The 18,068-nt window shown below is 33.2% G+C and overlaps 1 protein-coding gene across 6 annotated transcripts in view; it reads right to left on the reverse strand.

The window, feature by feature from the left end:
• The window catches only part of BBS9 (Bardet-Biedl syndrome 9), a 512,444-nt gene that overhangs the window by 236,104 nt on the left and 258,272 nt on the right, over nucleotides 1-18,068 (reverse strand). For all 6 annotated transcript variants that reach the window (XM_081288277.1, XM_081288276.1, XM_081288275.1 and 3 more), the window contains 3 exons: nucleotides 16,436-16,576; nucleotides 11,532-11,627; nucleotides 1,799-1,971 (listed from right to left, as the gene is read on the reverse strand). In XM_081288277.1, coding sequence (XP_081144403.1) covers nucleotides 1,799-1,971; nucleotides 11,532-11,627; nucleotides 16,436-16,576 — 410 coding nt within the window. The remainder of the gene's footprint in view (nucleotides 1-1,798; nucleotides 1,972-11,531; nucleotides 11,628-16,435; nucleotides 16,577-18,068) is intronic.

Below are 18,068 nucleotides of genomic sequence, written 5' to 3' on the forward strand. Positions count from 1 at the left end.
AATTCATTCATCTAACTGTATAATTTATTGCCATAATACTTTACTTCCTAACTTTATGAAGTACAAAAAAAATTAAAAGACATTCTCAATGTTCAGACACCAGCCAGGTTATCATTCCTTTCAATGTATAAACAAGCAGCAGTGACTAAAATGTTTGTACTTGTCAGAATTTCAACTTTTAGCAGATATTTATTGATCCCAGGGCTAAGAAATGTTTTAGGCACTCAGAATTATAGCAATAAATAAAACAGACATAAATTCATGCCTTGCTTACACAAAGGGACACTTAGATTCCAAAAGCATCTTGATTCAACATTTACAATGATTAAAATGGTTGAAAGCAGATAGTGGGGTCAGAAATAAAAGTAAGCATAATCATGCCACCTTTATTTTGTATGTAACAAAGGAAAGTGCTTATAGTTTACCATATTTTCTCAGTCCTGCCCAAAAAGAAACACTGTGATGTGGAAACATTCCAAGGAATTCCCAGTAAACAAATAAAAAGATAAAACTGTATGTCAGACTCATTAGTCAACAGTACTTAATATTCTCTACTTTAAATATTAAAAATATGTAATTAATATAGTCTTTCTGTGGACTCTCTTTCATAAACCATTAGAATCTAGTTTGGCATAGAGAAGCAAGGCTATCTTAAAACATATCCTAGAGAAATGCAAAGATTGTCAATCCTTAAAATACCTGAACATTCTCCCCCAAACTATAAATTTTGGTGCCACAATTTGGACAAATACATACTGTCCGAGAAAATACTATCACAACAGATGAAAAAAAAAACAAATTAATCCAATTTATGTGATAATGACATGATTATTCATAAATGAATTACATGTACCTGAAATTTCCCCTTCAAGTTCATACTACATTAAAAGAAGTCTTGATAGGTGAAAGTCAGTGGTCTTAGAATGTTCAAGGGATGACTGATAAGTTGCATGACTAATCATCTCATTTGTCTCTCTCTCTCACACACACACACATATCATAGTTTATAAACTGAAATATCTATTAGTCCTTAAAAATTAGTCACTCTAGGAACCAATGCTTTTGAATAATGTTCAAAGTTCTTTCAAACTTCCTATTTTGTACTGCCTATAATAGTCTGTTTATAATATAGGTAAAGTAATTGGAGCCTCCTGGCTTTATTTTTAATATACAGAATTTTTTGAATGATGACGGTCATTGTCCAACCCATTCACAAAACATGTCTCTTTCCAAATACCAAATTAATCTTCAACAGATGAAGATTCAACACCAAATAGCAATGTCAAATCTCATTTATTTAGACATTTAATCATTCATCATTTACTACACATCAATTATGCCAGGTACCAGAGAATATTTTAAGTAGTTAATCTTCATTCAGATGCAGAAGCTCTACTGTGCTTGTTAAAAAAAGGAAAAGAAAAAAAAATCACTTTACTTTATAATCACACCTCATTTATGGCCTGCTAGAATTAGTTAGCCAAATGGATGCCCATAAGCTTGAACAGTTTTAACACTAGGTTATTGGGGTCAAGGGTTAATTCCCCATGTGGGAGAATTAAATCAGCTCTGTTTCAAGGCCAGACCACGTGCTTAGCTCCAGGCAGCCACTCTGTAAATGTCTGCAACTGATCACAAACTAGGCAAGAGGGCAGGAATGAATTTGCGAAACCCACCATCAGCACAGGAATAACTCAGAGCATGTAGCCTACTAGCATCTATGCTAGAATTCTCACTCTATAGCAGTTCTTTCACATATTTAGGGATTATAGATGATGTGGGTTATAATCATACACACCTCAAAATGATGATCAATCAACTCGAAATATTCTTGAAGGGGTATGGATCCAGAAAAAGAAGATGCAAAATCTTTGATTCCCTGTTTTTCAAAATATTTCTGAAGGCGGAGAATAAGTTCATTTGTTATGAGCCAAAGATCTTCAAATTGTTCACTCTGAATGCGATACCGTTCTAAAAAAGAAAAATAATAAATAAACATAAATAAAAGAAGAAATAAAAATGCTTATTAACATATATTTACTAGCTAAAACTAAGTCAACTATCACTAACCTTGACACAAATACTAAAACTAAAAGGAAAAAACGAATTCTTTTTGTAATATATACGATTTCAGTTAACTTCATTTAAAACATACTTTTACTGTTGCTGTTTTCTGTATCAGTAATTTAACAATTTCAAATGTAAATGCAAAGGTAGATGGTTCCTCTTTACCATTTACCTAATAAAAAGTACAATAAAATCACCCAAATTTTGACTTTTTAAAAACGACTTTTTCTTAAAAAGTAAGAAAACAACCATTGCAAAAGTATGAGCTGGTATTATTACTTTGTTTCAGAAAATCTGGCATTATTACTTTGTTTCGGAAAATTGATGGGAAATAAAAATTTCTATTCAACGTTTTCTTCTTTTTTTCATAGTTTTTAATTTGAAGAGAGATTTTATAGTAAGACTCTATCTGAACATAAATTTTGTTTCCCTCTTTTCCCTGAAACCTCAGTTCCAAGAGAACTAGATTCCTTGTATTGTCTGTGACAATGACAGCGGTAATGATGATGTTGACGGTGATGCCTCCACCAACAATGAAGAAGGCAGTTGTGGCAATAACATATATAATACAAGCAACTGTTATTTGCTGGGCACCAACTATTTCAAGCATTTTTATTGCAATAGCCCCCTTCTATAAAAAGAAAAACAAAGCACAGAGAATTTTGGTGACCTGTCAAGGATCACAAAGCAAATTAAATGTCAGAGCTGGAATTCATAATATGTATCCTTCCCTACCTGTCCAAATCCTACCTATTCCTCAGGAAGAACCTAGCTTTAATTTCATCTATCCTTAAAAATCCTTGACTTCTCAAACACAGAAGCTAATATGCCCTAGGCTCTGCCTCAAGCACTCTTTTACTCATTCTCCTTTTCAGCTATATATAGAATACAATTCATGGGGTAGGCATACCTACCTACCATAGAACACGCGAAACCCTGGTATTCTCTTTTGCTGTCACACCATTTCTCTCAGAGCTCCCCCTATACTCCCGATACCCCAAAATCAGAGATAATAGTTTTTACATTTCTTTGTAAATGTCACTGAAGGTTTAATGCTTTAGAGGAAGCACAGTTGTGCGGAAGTAGGGGTAAAGAGGGACAAAGAAGAACGATGATGATGATGATAAAGTATAGTTTTAGAATCCTCTAAATCTAGTTTATTCAAACTAATCTTTAGATCCAACATATTAAACCCATACTGGTATTTATTCCATGCTTTCATTCATTTATGTAACTCTCATTTATGTAACTCTCTTTAAGACACTGGGGATAAAATCAAGAATAAAGCAAAAGCCTCTGCCCTCAAAGTGCTCAGTGGGGTCTAAGAAAGATGGTATGATGACAGAAGAATGAACACTGTTTCTGCCATCACCCAATAACAATGACTATGCCACTATGAGGCCAGGACTTCCTCCAGAAGATAGATTATCAGTATGACTGGAATTAGATAGACTACCAGCTTCTGTTAAATCACCATGAAGGTATTCCAAGATCTGGAAACAAGGCATGTTCAAGTACGTCCAGGAAAACCTATCAACAAAAAGAAAGTATAAAAATAGATCACAACTTACCACTGGGGAATATATGGACAGGGTTTTCAGCAAAACACCAGTAGTACTTTCAAGCCTAGGTGGCCAGGGGCTAAGTTGTTCAGGGAGAAGGATGACCCCAATTAGCACCTACCCTGATGCCTCATTGGAGGTGCTGGGTTTAGTCCTCATTCACAGCTTACACTGGGCATGGGAAAGCAGGAATGCTGTGGACTGGCCAACAAAGGCAGTAGTGAATCGAATTCTTCCCCCAGAGAGGCAAATTGTCTTAGCTACCTATAAGTAGAGCTCCTCCCTTACTCCTGGTAGACTATAGTAGACAACAAATTCTCTAATTTGAGAAGTGAAAAGTGGACAAATCTAAACTTCTCCCTTCTACTTTTACAAAGACTTGAATTATCTGAATAGGGACCTATAATCTCTCTCAGAGAGACATCTCAATTCCCAATATTGGGCAAAGAATTCCCCTATTTAAAAGATAAAGTAACAGAAATGTCATGTGAAATTGGTTCAAAAGAAAGAGAAAAATCAAAGGAATGAAATTCACTTTATGAACAAGAAGTAACTAAAGACTACCCTTACTTATAGATGCAATAGATCCAAGGTAACACTACATCTATTCATTCATTTAATATATACCATTGAAAGATAAATGATGGGGAGACAATAGTAAACAATACACACATGATCCTGGTCCTCATCCTAGTGAGAAAGACAGGAAACAAAAACAAAATAGAGGTTTTGAAAGGACTATGGTTCAGATAAAAAAGGATGCTGTGATAAGACCAATGGGAGTTTTCTTGAGATACTATGATCATAGAGGACCACACTGAGAGGTCAACATCAGTACTAATACTAATGAAAGTAATACTCAGAGCTAAAGTTTATCTAGCACTTACAATTTACGAGGAAAGTATCACATGCTTTTTTGAGAGTTTAGCTCATTTGATTCATATATAATATTATCATATTATTTTATTACCATCTTATGGGTTTAAAAACATTTACTGGTGTTTTATGGACAATTAAATAATCTTTCCAAAGTCATACAGATAAACTGTAAGCCAGAGATAAGATCTAAAATATTGAGTGTAGAATCCACATTACTAATCATTTTGTGCATAAAGCTTAGACCTTTAGGTAGAGGGAATGACAAAGACAAAGACCTCAGGCCAGAAAAAAAATCCATACTAGGAACGGAAAGAATGTCAGACTCATAACACACAGGGAGATCTGCAATGCTTGGTAAAGAGTTTGTGTATTATTATAAACACAAGATTTTTTAGGTAGAAGGTAGCATTGTGATTTGCACTTGTTTCTTTGTTTGTTTTTATTATCAGAGCTGCCAAGTAGAAAATGAATTGGAAAAGTATAAGAAAGAATTTATAATTAGAACGCTCTAACCATGGTCCAGGTAACAGATGGTAGTACCATATGGAACAATTAAGGGCAATCTTGCTAGGAAGGAAACCTCTAGTTTCTCAGGTCTTATTTTCTAAGAAAAAATAAAATTTTTAAATCTATAACTTTAGTTAAAATAGATTACCCAATCTTCAATTTCTTCATTTACATAAAAGGGAAAATAAAACCCTTCATAAGGTTGTTGGGGAGATTCAATATAACACTGTATGGCAAAGACCTATACAAATGCAATTAGTCTTTGTACTATTAAAATTTAGAACAAAATTAGTGCTCAAAAATATTGGCTAAAATATTAAAACTATCTGATACCAAAAACCATCTAATACCAAAAGTATAGAGTAAAACAAATTAAAAATCTAAAATGAAATGAAAAACCAAAATATACATAAAATTCTAGCTATCTGATACTCTACTCTCATCTAGTATTATTGTCACTAAATAATAGAAATCTCAGTATCATAATAAACATTTGAATATGTATGATGCATTCTATAGTTTTAAATTTTGAACTTCTTTTTCCAATAAACATTCAGGGGGAAAAAAGAAAAATAAAAATGAAAAATTGGACTTGGTATTCTGAAAGATGAAAAATATTCTTAACTTTTTTTCAGATTATGAAGAATTAACAAGAATCAATGTGTCAAAAATTTATAAAGCATTATTTTGATTATTAACATTTTCTTAGTGTTAGCATTCTAATATGATTAATATTGTCCTTGGAGTCTTTCCAGATTATATAGTTCATGGAAAGAATAAATAAAAAATTCTACTTATAAATAGCTTAAAGAGAGAAGCATTTTAAAAATACTAGTAATCAAAAAAGCTGCCAAAGTGAACACTCAATTTGTTTATCTCTTTTTCTTTGCATCTTGTAATGGCAGCTCAGTGGAAATAAGCATTTCAGTTTCCAAATAAAAGAAATTTGGATAATCAGAACCCAGTCAATTGTCACTCTACTCAACAAGTGAAAAAAAGAATATTTTTATTTAAACATGGCACAAAAATGCATCATATCAATATCATGCTAGAACATCTGAAAAACATCAATATAAAAAATGTCTGTATTCATAACATAAACAATACATCTATATAATTTATGGTATTTGGAAATTATAAATGTAAGATAAAAAAATACATGAATGCTTTTTAGATCCTAAGTTGGAAGAAATAATATGAACATTTTCAATAGATATAATAGTCTAAATATACAACCACTTTGATATTAGTAGACACTGGGGAAGTTTATCTACACTTACATTTAAAAGACTTTTTAAAAGTTGCATTTATAGAATAATCATGATGTCCCTTGATAATTCCTTAATAAATACTACTAGTAGTGTATTAATGAATCACTTCATTATTTAAACTGCTCATAGAGGCATGACTTAAGCATCAAACAGCTTTAGATTTGATCATTACAATCATTAATTGTCCCTAAATTTCTTGGCTTCATTAAAGGACTGTCTCAGAGCCCCTACAATATGATGTTTCAGACACTCAAGACAATTCACTGATCTCTAAAAACCTCATGCTTTACTAAACATGTGAAGATACCTTTCCCTCTTCCTGGAATGCCCTCCACCTGAAAGTCCATCTCAATCCTAAAGACTCTTTACTGATAAAAATCTCCTGTGGAGTCTCATTCTTTTGGAATCTAATAGCACTTAGCGCATGCTTCCGTAAGCACATCAGACATTCTATTAGTGATTCTCTTTACCTGTTTGTCTCTCCCAATACTAGTCCAGTAACTACACAAGAGCTACAACTGTCTTTATATCTAATATGTCTGCTGAATGACAAAAGAACAAAGGTATGGACTACCAAGATGAAGTAAAACAAGACTCTCACATCCCTTGTTCTGAAGATATTTTATGAACACAGTTCAAGATCACTACACTTTCTTTTGACAGATATAAAAAGAAAGGCTTCTTGTTGTTTGACTTCATACTGGCTTTCAATCTTACTGGAGTGAGATGGTATCTTAGGGTGGTTTTGATTTGCATTTCTCTGACTGCTAGAGATGGTGAGCATTTTTTCATGTACTTGTTGATTGATTGTATATCCTCCTCTGAGAAGTGTCTGTCAGGTCCTTGGCCCATTTGTTGATTGGGTTATTTGTTTTCTTATTGTTTAATATTTTGAGTTCGTTGTATACTCTGGATATTAGGGCTCTATCTGAAGTGTGAGGAGTAAAAATTTGTTCCCAGGATGTAGGCTCCCTGTTTACCTCTCTTATTGTTTCTCTTGCTGAGAAAAAATTTTTTAGTTTGAGTAAGTCCCATTTGTTGATCCTTGTTTTTAACTCTTGTGCTATGGGTGTCCTATTAAGGAATTTGGAGTCCGACCCCACAATATGTAGACTGGAGCCAACTTTTTCTTCTATCAGACGCAGTGTCTCTGATTTGATATCAAGCTCCTTGATCCATTTTGAGTTAAGTTTTGTGCATGGTGAGAGAAAGGGATTCAGTTTCATTTTGTTGCATATGGATTTCCAGTTTTCCCACCACCATTTGTTGAAGATGCTATCCTTCCTCCATTGCATGCTTTTAGCCCCTTTATCAAATATAAAATAGTTGTAATTTTATGGATTGGTCTCTATGTCCTCTATTCTGTACCATTGGTCCACCCACCTGTTTTGGTACCAGTACCATGCTGTTTTTGTTACTATTGCTCTGTAGTATAGTTTGAAGTCTGGTATCGCTATACCGCCTGATTCACACTTCCTGCTTACAATTGCTTTTGCTATTCTGGGTCTTTTATTTTTCCATATGAATTTCATGATAGCTTTATCTATTTCTACAAGAAATGCTGTTGGGATTTTGATTGGCATTGCATTAAACCTATAGAGAACTTTTGGTAATATCACCATTTTGATGATATTAGTTCTGCCTATCCATGAACAGGGTGGGTATATTTTTCCATCTTCTAAGATCTTCTTCAATTTCTCTCTTTAGGGTTCTGTAGTTTTCGGGAAAAGGATACACTTGTACATTGCTGGTGGGACTGCAAATTGGTGCGGCCAATTTGAAAAGCAGTATGGAGATTTCTTGGAAAGCTGGAAATGGAACCACCATTTGACCCAGCTATTCCCCTTCTCAGACTATTCCCTGAAGACCTTAAAAGAGCGTACTACAGGGATACTGCCACATCGATGTTCATAGCAGCACAATTCACAATAGCTAGACTGTGGAACCAACCCAGATGCCCTTCAATAGATGAATGGATAAAAAAATGTGGCATTTATACACAGTGAATAAATTATTCTGCACTAAAAAATGACAAAATCATGGAATTTGCAGGGAAATGGATGGCATTAGAGCAGATTATGCTAAGTGAAGCTAGCCAATCCCTAAAAAACAAATGCCAAATGTCTTCTTTGATATAAGGAGAGCAACTAAGAACAGAACAGGGAGGAAGAGCATAAGAAGAAGATTAACATTAAACAGGGACGAGAGGTGGGAGGGAAAGGGAGAGAGAAGGGAAATTGCATGGAAATGGAAGGAGACCCTCATTGTTTTACAAAATTACATATAAGAGGAAGTGAGAGGAAAAGGAAAAAAAACAAGGGGGAGAAATGAATTACAGTAGATGGGGAGGAGAGAGAAGATGGGAGGGGAGGGGCGGGGAGGGGGATAGTAGAGGATAGGAAAGGCAACAGAACACAACAGACACTAATATGGCAATGTGTAAAAAAGTGGATGTGTAACCGATGTGATTCTGCAATCTGTATATGGGATAAAAATGGGAGTTCATAACCCACTTGAATCAAATTTATATGAAATATGATATGTCAAGAACTATATAATGTTTTGAACAACTAATAATAAAAATTAAAAAATAAATAAAATAAAAAGAAAGGCTTTTTGAAGGCCCAATCCTTTTCCCCATGTACAACTACTATTGTATCTGAAAGCAAAATAATTAAAATGGATAAGGAAGTTATTTTAAAACTTGATCTTATTTGATTCATCTACTCTCTCTAGCATGTTAAAATCTTCTAGGATATAGAAAAGTCCAATGTATTAGTTATCTTTTCCATTTTTCAAATGCCTACCTGAAGTTATACAAATTTGTTATGTGTAATTGTTCAGCCCTAATTTGTGACACTGAGATTATGTGTTTATTCAGCATTGTTGTTTGATTACCAATTTAGCAGGATGCAGAAGTCTAAGCTGAAAAGTATTTTCCTTCAATCTTGGAGAAAATGTCTTCATTATCCTATAGCAACCAACAATTTTGATGAAAAGTTAAATGCTTTCTTTATTTCTGTTGAGTAGCTTGTTTTTTCCTTTCTAATCTGAGTACTCTAAAATTTCAAAATTATTTGTCTGGGTGTATTTCTTTTTCTCATTTATTGGAGAAAACATCAAATAGGTCTTTTCAATATCCACTACTGTGAGATTCCATCTCTTTGTCTCCAAAGCCTCCTCTCTAGTTTAGCAATCCACTCCCCCAAGGTTATAGCTTTGTCTGATGAGCTTATAATTTTAAGAATCTGCAGTCTGTCTGAACTTTTGGCATCAACAACCAATCCATTCTCTGAACACTACCTTTGTCATAGTTCACTTGTTTTGTAAGCCTTACTACTTCAACTTTTGTGATTTTTCTGTCAATCCAGAGTTCTATACTAGAATTAACACTACATGCTTTTCACAGAAAAGAAAAATACCAACACTTGTTGGGAAAAAAATATATATTTCATTGCTTTCCTGGGGATAAATATTCTGAAAAAGTAGAAAGAAGCATGAATATCTGCCTCAATCCCAGAAATCTATAGATTTCATGCTCATCTCCTTTATCACAAAATCCTCTGAGTAGAAACCTATGACACTGAAGCCAAAAGACCAATAGTAAATTATAGGGGCTTCTCTTCAGGCTTCTATTTGTGCAGTTTATCTGGGTCTTTGTTTAAAAAGTCCTGTTCTGTTTCATTATTTAGTCTGTCAAACTACTCTATGGCTATGGCAAGGAACTGCAATGTGCTCAAATGAAGTGAATAAATCAGTTTTATATGGCTATTTGGTAAAATTTTAATAAGAAGAAGTTAATTGTGGTAAACACCAATACTCTAAGAGCTGCTTTATCTATAAATACCCTCATTTGCACAAACAATAATTTTTGCCTTTTTTAAATGGTTCCAATTACAGATTGGGACAATTACATTTTTTTACAAAGCACCATCAACTGAAGTGAGACAGATATATGTAACTTCCCAAAAACTATGGGCAACAAATTTTTTAGTTTAACTTTAAAAGAATAATTATAATCACCAAAATGATTATGTCATCTAATGATAAAAGTTAACTAAAGCAAAAGAGTAGCATGTACCTATAATCAACAGTATTGTTTTATACACTATAATGATGTATATCCTCTTAATACTTGTTGGGAAATAAAAAATACCAACACTTGTTGGGAAAAAATATTTCATTGCTTTCTTGGGGAAAAATATTATGACAAAGTAGAAAGGAGTTAATTTTTTTAAAAAAAATTAAGATACATTAAGAGAATAGACCTCATATTAAGTATTCTTACTACAATAAAATAATTTTAAAATTAAATAATTGTGACAGATCACAAAGGCAATGAAAACTACTAAATCATTCTTCCCAGAGTTGTTTTTGACTTCTGTGACTTACTCTATAATATTCAGTTGTACTCAAGTTCATTTTAATAGTCACCAAATTTACAAATTCCAAAAGCTATCATGATATTAGGCACAGAGATACAGTTTGTTTCATAATGTTCCTCCTGCTAACAACTTTCTTTTGCATAAAAGAGATAACCCTTATTTTACTCTGCTTATTATAAAATAAACAATTACAACTGAAAATGCCTAAAGTAGGAAGTAAAGAAATTAGGGTTTGCTCAAACTATTTCCACACACACACACATTTTCCCCAATACAAATTTGTTAAACACTTTTTAATATTTCCCTTTTTTTCTTGAAGACGTGTATGATAATATGAGTTCAGTAACTTAAGTATACTATAAACATTAGTCATTAGTTTTGCATTGACCATTTTCAACTATTATTCTCATATGAATAAATCAATAAAGTATATTCAATTGAAACTTAAACTTGACTGTATAATTACTGCTTTTCTACCTATTGAGATTAGTATCAGCAAAAATCATTTCACTTTCATCTCTACCAGTGTCCAGTTGGGAACATAAGAATATAGACATCAAAAAATCAATTCAAGTTTCTGGAAACTCCTAAAACCTAGTTTACTATATAACTACCTTAAAAACATTTCAATTCTTTAAATTCCCCCTCTCAAACCCTTCTCATCCCCCAAACCAGTCATATATCTCTAACAAAACACAATCCTATCTTCATAACTTTTACATCCTATATATGATGGCTCTTAGTTTTTGATATCTAAACATTACCCTTACCCTTTGCAGGAATCTTGATGCGAAAATGCTTTGTGATTGATTGTACTTAATAGAAACTTACAAAAGCAGTAAAAACATGATTTTACTTACGAGAGGTTTTGGAAGCAAGAAGAGTAACTCGGGAGCCACCTAAGAATCGAAAACCCATTACATTGACCTGATCATCATCTGACTGATTGGCAAAACCTACAGAAAAAAGAAAACATATTACATAAACATAAGGCACAATTAACACTTAATATATGAAATTTAGCTGAATATATTTTTATGACACTAGCCATATTTAAAGTCCATGTATTAATGATAATATATTAACTTTGATTTTCATAGTAGCTTCCAATTGCTGAAATTTCTGACTCAGAGTAACATGCTGGAAGATTTCATTTCTTTTATTTTAGTGATTAATTCTGGGTCTGAAGGAGATCATGCCCAAGAGAACCTAAGATATACTGCCACAGCAGATAGCAAGGTACCTATTCTATGAAAAGGACTTGGGAACCAACTTAAAGAGGCTATCACTAAATCAATTTCCATGCATGTATGAGTTTGTCAGGATGAACCCAACTACTGTGTATAACCATAAAGCTGTAATTTTTAAAAAAAGAGGCTACAACTAGCCACAGACAAAATATTTGAAGATCAAATACAGGACAAAATACCTGTAGCAAAGCATACTTAATGAAAAACTGAATGTCCACTCTCACTGTTCCTATTCAATATCACCCCAGAAGTTCTAGCCAAGGCAAAAAAGAACAATCCACCAAGACTGGAAAGGGAAAAGTTAAACTGTTTTAATTTGCCAATAACATGATCATCTACATAGAGACACTGCGTCTGATAGAAGAAAAAGTTGGCTACGATCTACATATTGTGGGGTCGGGCTCCAAATTCCTTAATAGGACACCCATAGCCCAAGAGTTAACAACAAGAATAAACAAATGGGACTTACTTAAACTAAAAAGTTTTTTCTCAGCAAGAGAAACAATAAAAGAGGTAAATAGAGAGCCTACATCCTGGGAACAAATTTTTACCCCCCACACCTCCGATAGAACCCTAATATCCAGAATGTACAAAGAACTCAAAAAAATAAACAATAAGATAACAAATAACCCAATCAACAAATGGGCCAAGGACCTGAACAGACACTTCTCAGAGGAGGGCATACAATCAATCAACAAGTACATGAAAAAATGCTCACCATCTCTAGCAGTCAGAGAAATGCAAATCAAAACCACCCTAAGATACCATCTCACTCCAGTAAGATTGGCAGCCATTATGAAATCAAACAACAACAAGTGTTGGCGGGGATGTGGGGAAAAGGGTACACTTGTACACTGCTGGTGGGGCTGCAAAATGGTGAGGCCAATTTGGAAAGCAGTATGGAGATTTCTGGGAAAGCTGGGAATGGATCCACCATTTGACCCAGCTATCGCCCTTCTCGGACTATTCCCTGAGGACCTTAAAAAAGCGCTCTATAGGGATACGGCTGCATCAATGATTATAGCGGCACAATTCACAATAGCTAGACTGTGGAACCAATCTAGATGCCCCTCAATAGATGAATGGATAAAAAAAAATGTGGCATCTATACACAATGGAGTATTATGCAGCACTAAGAAATGACAAAATCATAGAATTTGCAGGGAAATGGATGGCATTAGAGCAGATTATGCTAAGCGAAGCTAGCCAAGCCCTAAAAAACAAATGCCAAATGTCTGCTTTGATATAAAGAGAACAACTAAGAACAGAACAGGAAGGAAGAGCATGAGGAAAAGACTACAGTAAACAAAGACGAATGGGGGGAGAGAAACGGAGAGAGAAGGGAAAGCACATGGAAATGGTAGGAGACCTTCAATGATACATAGAATTATAAGAGGTTATGAGGGGCAAGGGGGAGGGAAAAAAAGGGAGAGAATTGAACAACAGCAGGGGAGGTAGAGAGGGAAGATGGGAGGGGAGGGGAGGGGAGGGGGGATAGTAGGGGATAGGAAAGGTAGCAGAATACAACAGTCACTAATATGGCATTATGTAAAAATATGAATATGTAACAGATGTGATTCTGCAATCTGTATTTGGGGTGAAATGGGAGTTCAAAACACAATTTGAGTCAAATGTATGAAAGATGATATATCATGAGCTATGTAATGCTTTAAATAATCAATAAAAAAATGAAAAAAAAGAAAGTTTACATATTTGCCAATTAAAAACAGATGAGGGGTTGGGGTATTGTTCAGTGATAAAGCACTTGAGGAGCATGCTTGATGATCTGGGTTCAATCCTCAGGACCACACACACACACACACACATACACACACAAGAGGTGGGGAGAGCAGAGAAACCTTTTATGCAATGAAGCCATGGGACACGTGATAAACTAGGAAAACACTGTTTATAGCACAGATGACAGATAAAAGGGTTGGTATTTTTAATATATAAAGAATGCAGGGCTGGGGATAAAAAAAAAAAAGAAAAGAAAATCTAACTAAATATACAAAAAACTAACAACAAGTGACTTAACAATGTTGCATCAAACAAAACCCATGTACCATATTAATTGTATTTCTATGTACCAACAAAGAATAATTTGAAAGTGAAATAAAGCAATGTAATTTGCAATAGCATCAAAATATATAAAATAATTTGGAATAAATATGATAAAATATGTGTAAGACCTATACACTGAAAAAGTTACCCTCCCTGAGAAATGAAATAGCCCTAAATAGATGAAGATCTGTACTTTCATCTTAATAAACTAGAGTAAGTAGAGCAAATTATATCTTGTTTGATATTGTTATAATGTTAATTTTCTCTCAATTGGTCTATGGAATCAATGCAATCCCAATCCCAATTAAAATCCCAGCAGGATATTTTTAAATTAACAAATTGATTTTAACATTTATGTGGAAAAAAGCTAGAATATCTATAGTAACTTTGAAAAAACAAGAATAAAGTTGGAAATATTATAATACCTGAAATCAAAACTTATTGTAAATTACAATAATCAAGACAGTATTCTATTAATATTTAGCAATGTTGGTGGGCATAGACAAATAGATCAATGGAACAAAATAAAGTAAGCAAAAAATATACCCATATTAATATGGTCACATGATTTTCCACAAAGTTGCAGACAATATATTTTTTTTTTGATACCAGGGATTGAACTCAGAGCACTCGGCCACTGAGCCATATCCCCAGCCCTATTCTGTAGGTTATTTAGAGACAGGGTCTCACTGAGTTACTTAGCACCTCACTTTTGCTGAGGCTGGCTTTGAACTCACAATTCTCCTGCCTCAGCCTCACAAGCTGCTGGGATTACAGGTGTGTTACCATGCCTTGCAGTTGCAGATAGTTCTTATAGAGATTATCTCCCTATTCAAAAGTATGTATTTTTATTCAATCTCTGAGTAAGTATAAAGGAAGCAGAAGGAGAAAAATAAGAGATAAAAAATATTTACTAGCAATATATACACACATTTGACTCAAACTTAAGAATAGAATAATTTTAATAAAGAATATTTGATTTTAGAGATGTTCTCAAAGAGTTACATATAAAGTTTTTTAAGTACTTCAAATTAATGAAAAATAAATTTAAAGCACTTTACGTAATTAATAACACAAAAGTTGACTTACCATAAATTTCTAAACCTTGTGGGAAATATTCTCTGTATTCTAAATCCTATCCACAAATAAAAGGATGAGGGTACATCTCATAGCCAACAGTGCTGATTTTTTTTTTTTTAATATTTATTTTTATTTTTATTTTTATTTTTTTTACAGAATTACATATAAGAGGTTGTGAGGGGAATGGGAAAATAAACAAAGAGAGAAATGAATTACAGTAGATGGGGTAGAGAGAGAAGATGGGAGGGGAGGGGAGGGGGGATAGTAGGGGATAGGAAAGGTAGCAGAATACAACAGTCACTAATATGGCATTATGTAAAATTGTGGATGTGTAACTGACGTGATTCTGCAATCTGCATTTGGGGTAAAATTGGGAGTTCATAACCCATGTCAATCTAATGTATGAAATATAATATGTCAAGAGCTTTGTAATGTTGTGAACAACCAATAAAAAAAACAGTGCTGATTTTTAATGAAGGATTTAAAAGGGTGATTTAATCCCCAGAATTTTTTCTTTAATTCCACCCATCACCAAGAAAGTTAATGGATGTGATACATTAGAAACCTTGATTACTAAAGATGCTTTATCCAATCAAAGCTTCTATTTGTCTAAACTACTCAGAAAAACTGAGACTTGGAAAAAGTCACAACTTGACAAATTACCCCAAATGATCATTGTGATACGGGAGCCCTAAATAAGCCCCACAAAATGACCTGAATGAACATATGTTCCCTCCTGCTACCGTAGACAGGAAAACCACAAAGAGCACCTACTTATATGAGATTACTTTTCAGGGATATAAGAATATACTTTCGGGCGGGGGTTGTGACTCAGTGGTAGAGTGCTTGCCTGGCCTGTGTGAGGTACTGGGTTTGGTCCTCAGCACTACATAAAAAAATGAATAAATTAAATAAAATAAAGGTATTGTGGCCATCTACAACTAAAAATAGTTTTAAGAAAGAATATACTTTAAAAGGGTACATATCCAAAGGCCCACATGAAGATAAAGAATTAAATATTTATATTCTTAGAAAGAGGATATGTCGAAAATCCACAATAAAGATAAATAATGAATATTTACATTACAAGCCCCAAATTCCAATCTAAAACGTTTTTATTTTTGGAATACTGAAGCAAAATAATGATTATAATAATTTCAATCAAACTTAAAAGGTACAACTTATTACCTTGTTGATATAAGCCATTTCGCCTTTGAACAGGTCAAATGAGGGAAAAGTCTTTGAGGCATTTTTATATTCTTATTTAACATTTATCAGATAATTGCCCTATCATTATTTGCTAATGAAGAATTCCATTAAAAATTCTTAACATATCTGATGCTACAGGCATGTTAGTTCAAAAGTCCTACCTGGGAAGAGACTGGGAAGACTGACTGGAGATTGGTTGGTATCAATAGTTAGTTTGTGGTTTGCAGTTTTTGAAGCCTGACCTGGTAAGCAGATTAATTTCAGGGGAAGTCTAAATTTACACTGGACAACTCGAGGAGTGCCTGAAATAAGAAAAGACACGAAGATTCATAGATCTGACAAATAATTTGGCAAAGAATAATTTGTAGTTTGAGTAGTAACTTATTTTAATTTGTAAGTCTGTTGCCTGCCCAATTTATTTAGTATAATGACAATGACTGTAGAACACCATCCTGATTTATATTTTTTAAAAGTGCAAAGCAAAAATAAAATCTTAAAAGAAATATAGGCATAAGATCTTTAATAATAGTATCATATTTTTACATCATCATATTTGGAAACTATAAAAATCATTATAGTTACTTATATTCAATGACTAAACTAAGTCTTTAAAATCTTCAAAGCTCAATCTCTAATCCAAGACTATCAGCTAAAATGAGCAAAAAAAAAATCTGAATTTTGTATCAGTAAGACTCTATACAACCATATCTAAAATATTCAATATCAAAACATTTTAAATATTTAAGTAGTCTTACTTCAAATTATATTAACCATTTTTAATTAATGATGAATATGAAAGCATAATTTGCTCTACTGACATTCTACTGAAGTCCATGTCCATTTTACACATTAGTATTAAGAATACTACTTTAATATTACATTTTTAAGACATTTAACTTTGCATATCGTTTTAAGTGACATTTTGAAAAGCTTTCCTATCACTCAATTGTCAAATGTTTTCAATATATTCATATTGAAATAGATAACTGAATTTTTGACTGAATAGGATTAAAGATAAAAAATAATATACACAAGTCTATATCTTAGCATACTTCATACTATGTAGAGAAGTGGAAAGCTCAAAATGTACTAATCTACTTGATGGATTTACACATTAATTCCTTTATTTCTTCACAGTCTAGTCAGTGAGCAGCTTAAAAATAGCAAAAGCAGAAGCAATTATAAGTATGGAGACATGATCACAGAGCAGGATCTCTGGAATTAGCAATATATTTTGTTAATGACAATTGGAATTGTGTGGCTTACTCTACATCCAGGCTGGGAATACACTTTTCAGTACTACTTATTCACCAGGATAGTGAGAGATCATCAACAATAGCAAGAATATTGATATATGAGGCCAATTAAATACTTTTTCAGAGCATGTGGAGCATATTTGTCATTCTCTTCAGCATAATCTATTATCCATCAAATTTTACCTAGCTCATTTTTTGTTCATAACCAACATATGTTAAATTCACTTCTCCTGGAATCTTAGATGAAAATTATAACTGGTGTCTCTCAAGGAAAATCCCAGGGTATTATTTCCTGACATTCTGTGAGGTTTTTAGAGGCATATGTATTTATACTTTACAATGATGAAATGTTTTGAATCCAAGTAGTATGGTAACATGATCTAAAACACTGGTCAAACCACAACTATCAATATCACCACACACAAAAAAAATCATAAAAAAATTATAAAGCACTACTTTTTCCAACTTTAAGGAAATTTCCATATATTCTATATATCCCTGAATTATGAAAATGTGCTCACTGAATATGCTTCTGCCA

This window comes from Spermophilus citellus, assembly GCF_964194105.1.
Source record: "Spermophilus citellus genome assembly, chromosome: 3".
Taxonomy (NCBI): Eukaryota; Metazoa; Chordata; class Mammalia; order Rodentia; family Sciuridae; genus Spermophilus; species Spermophilus citellus.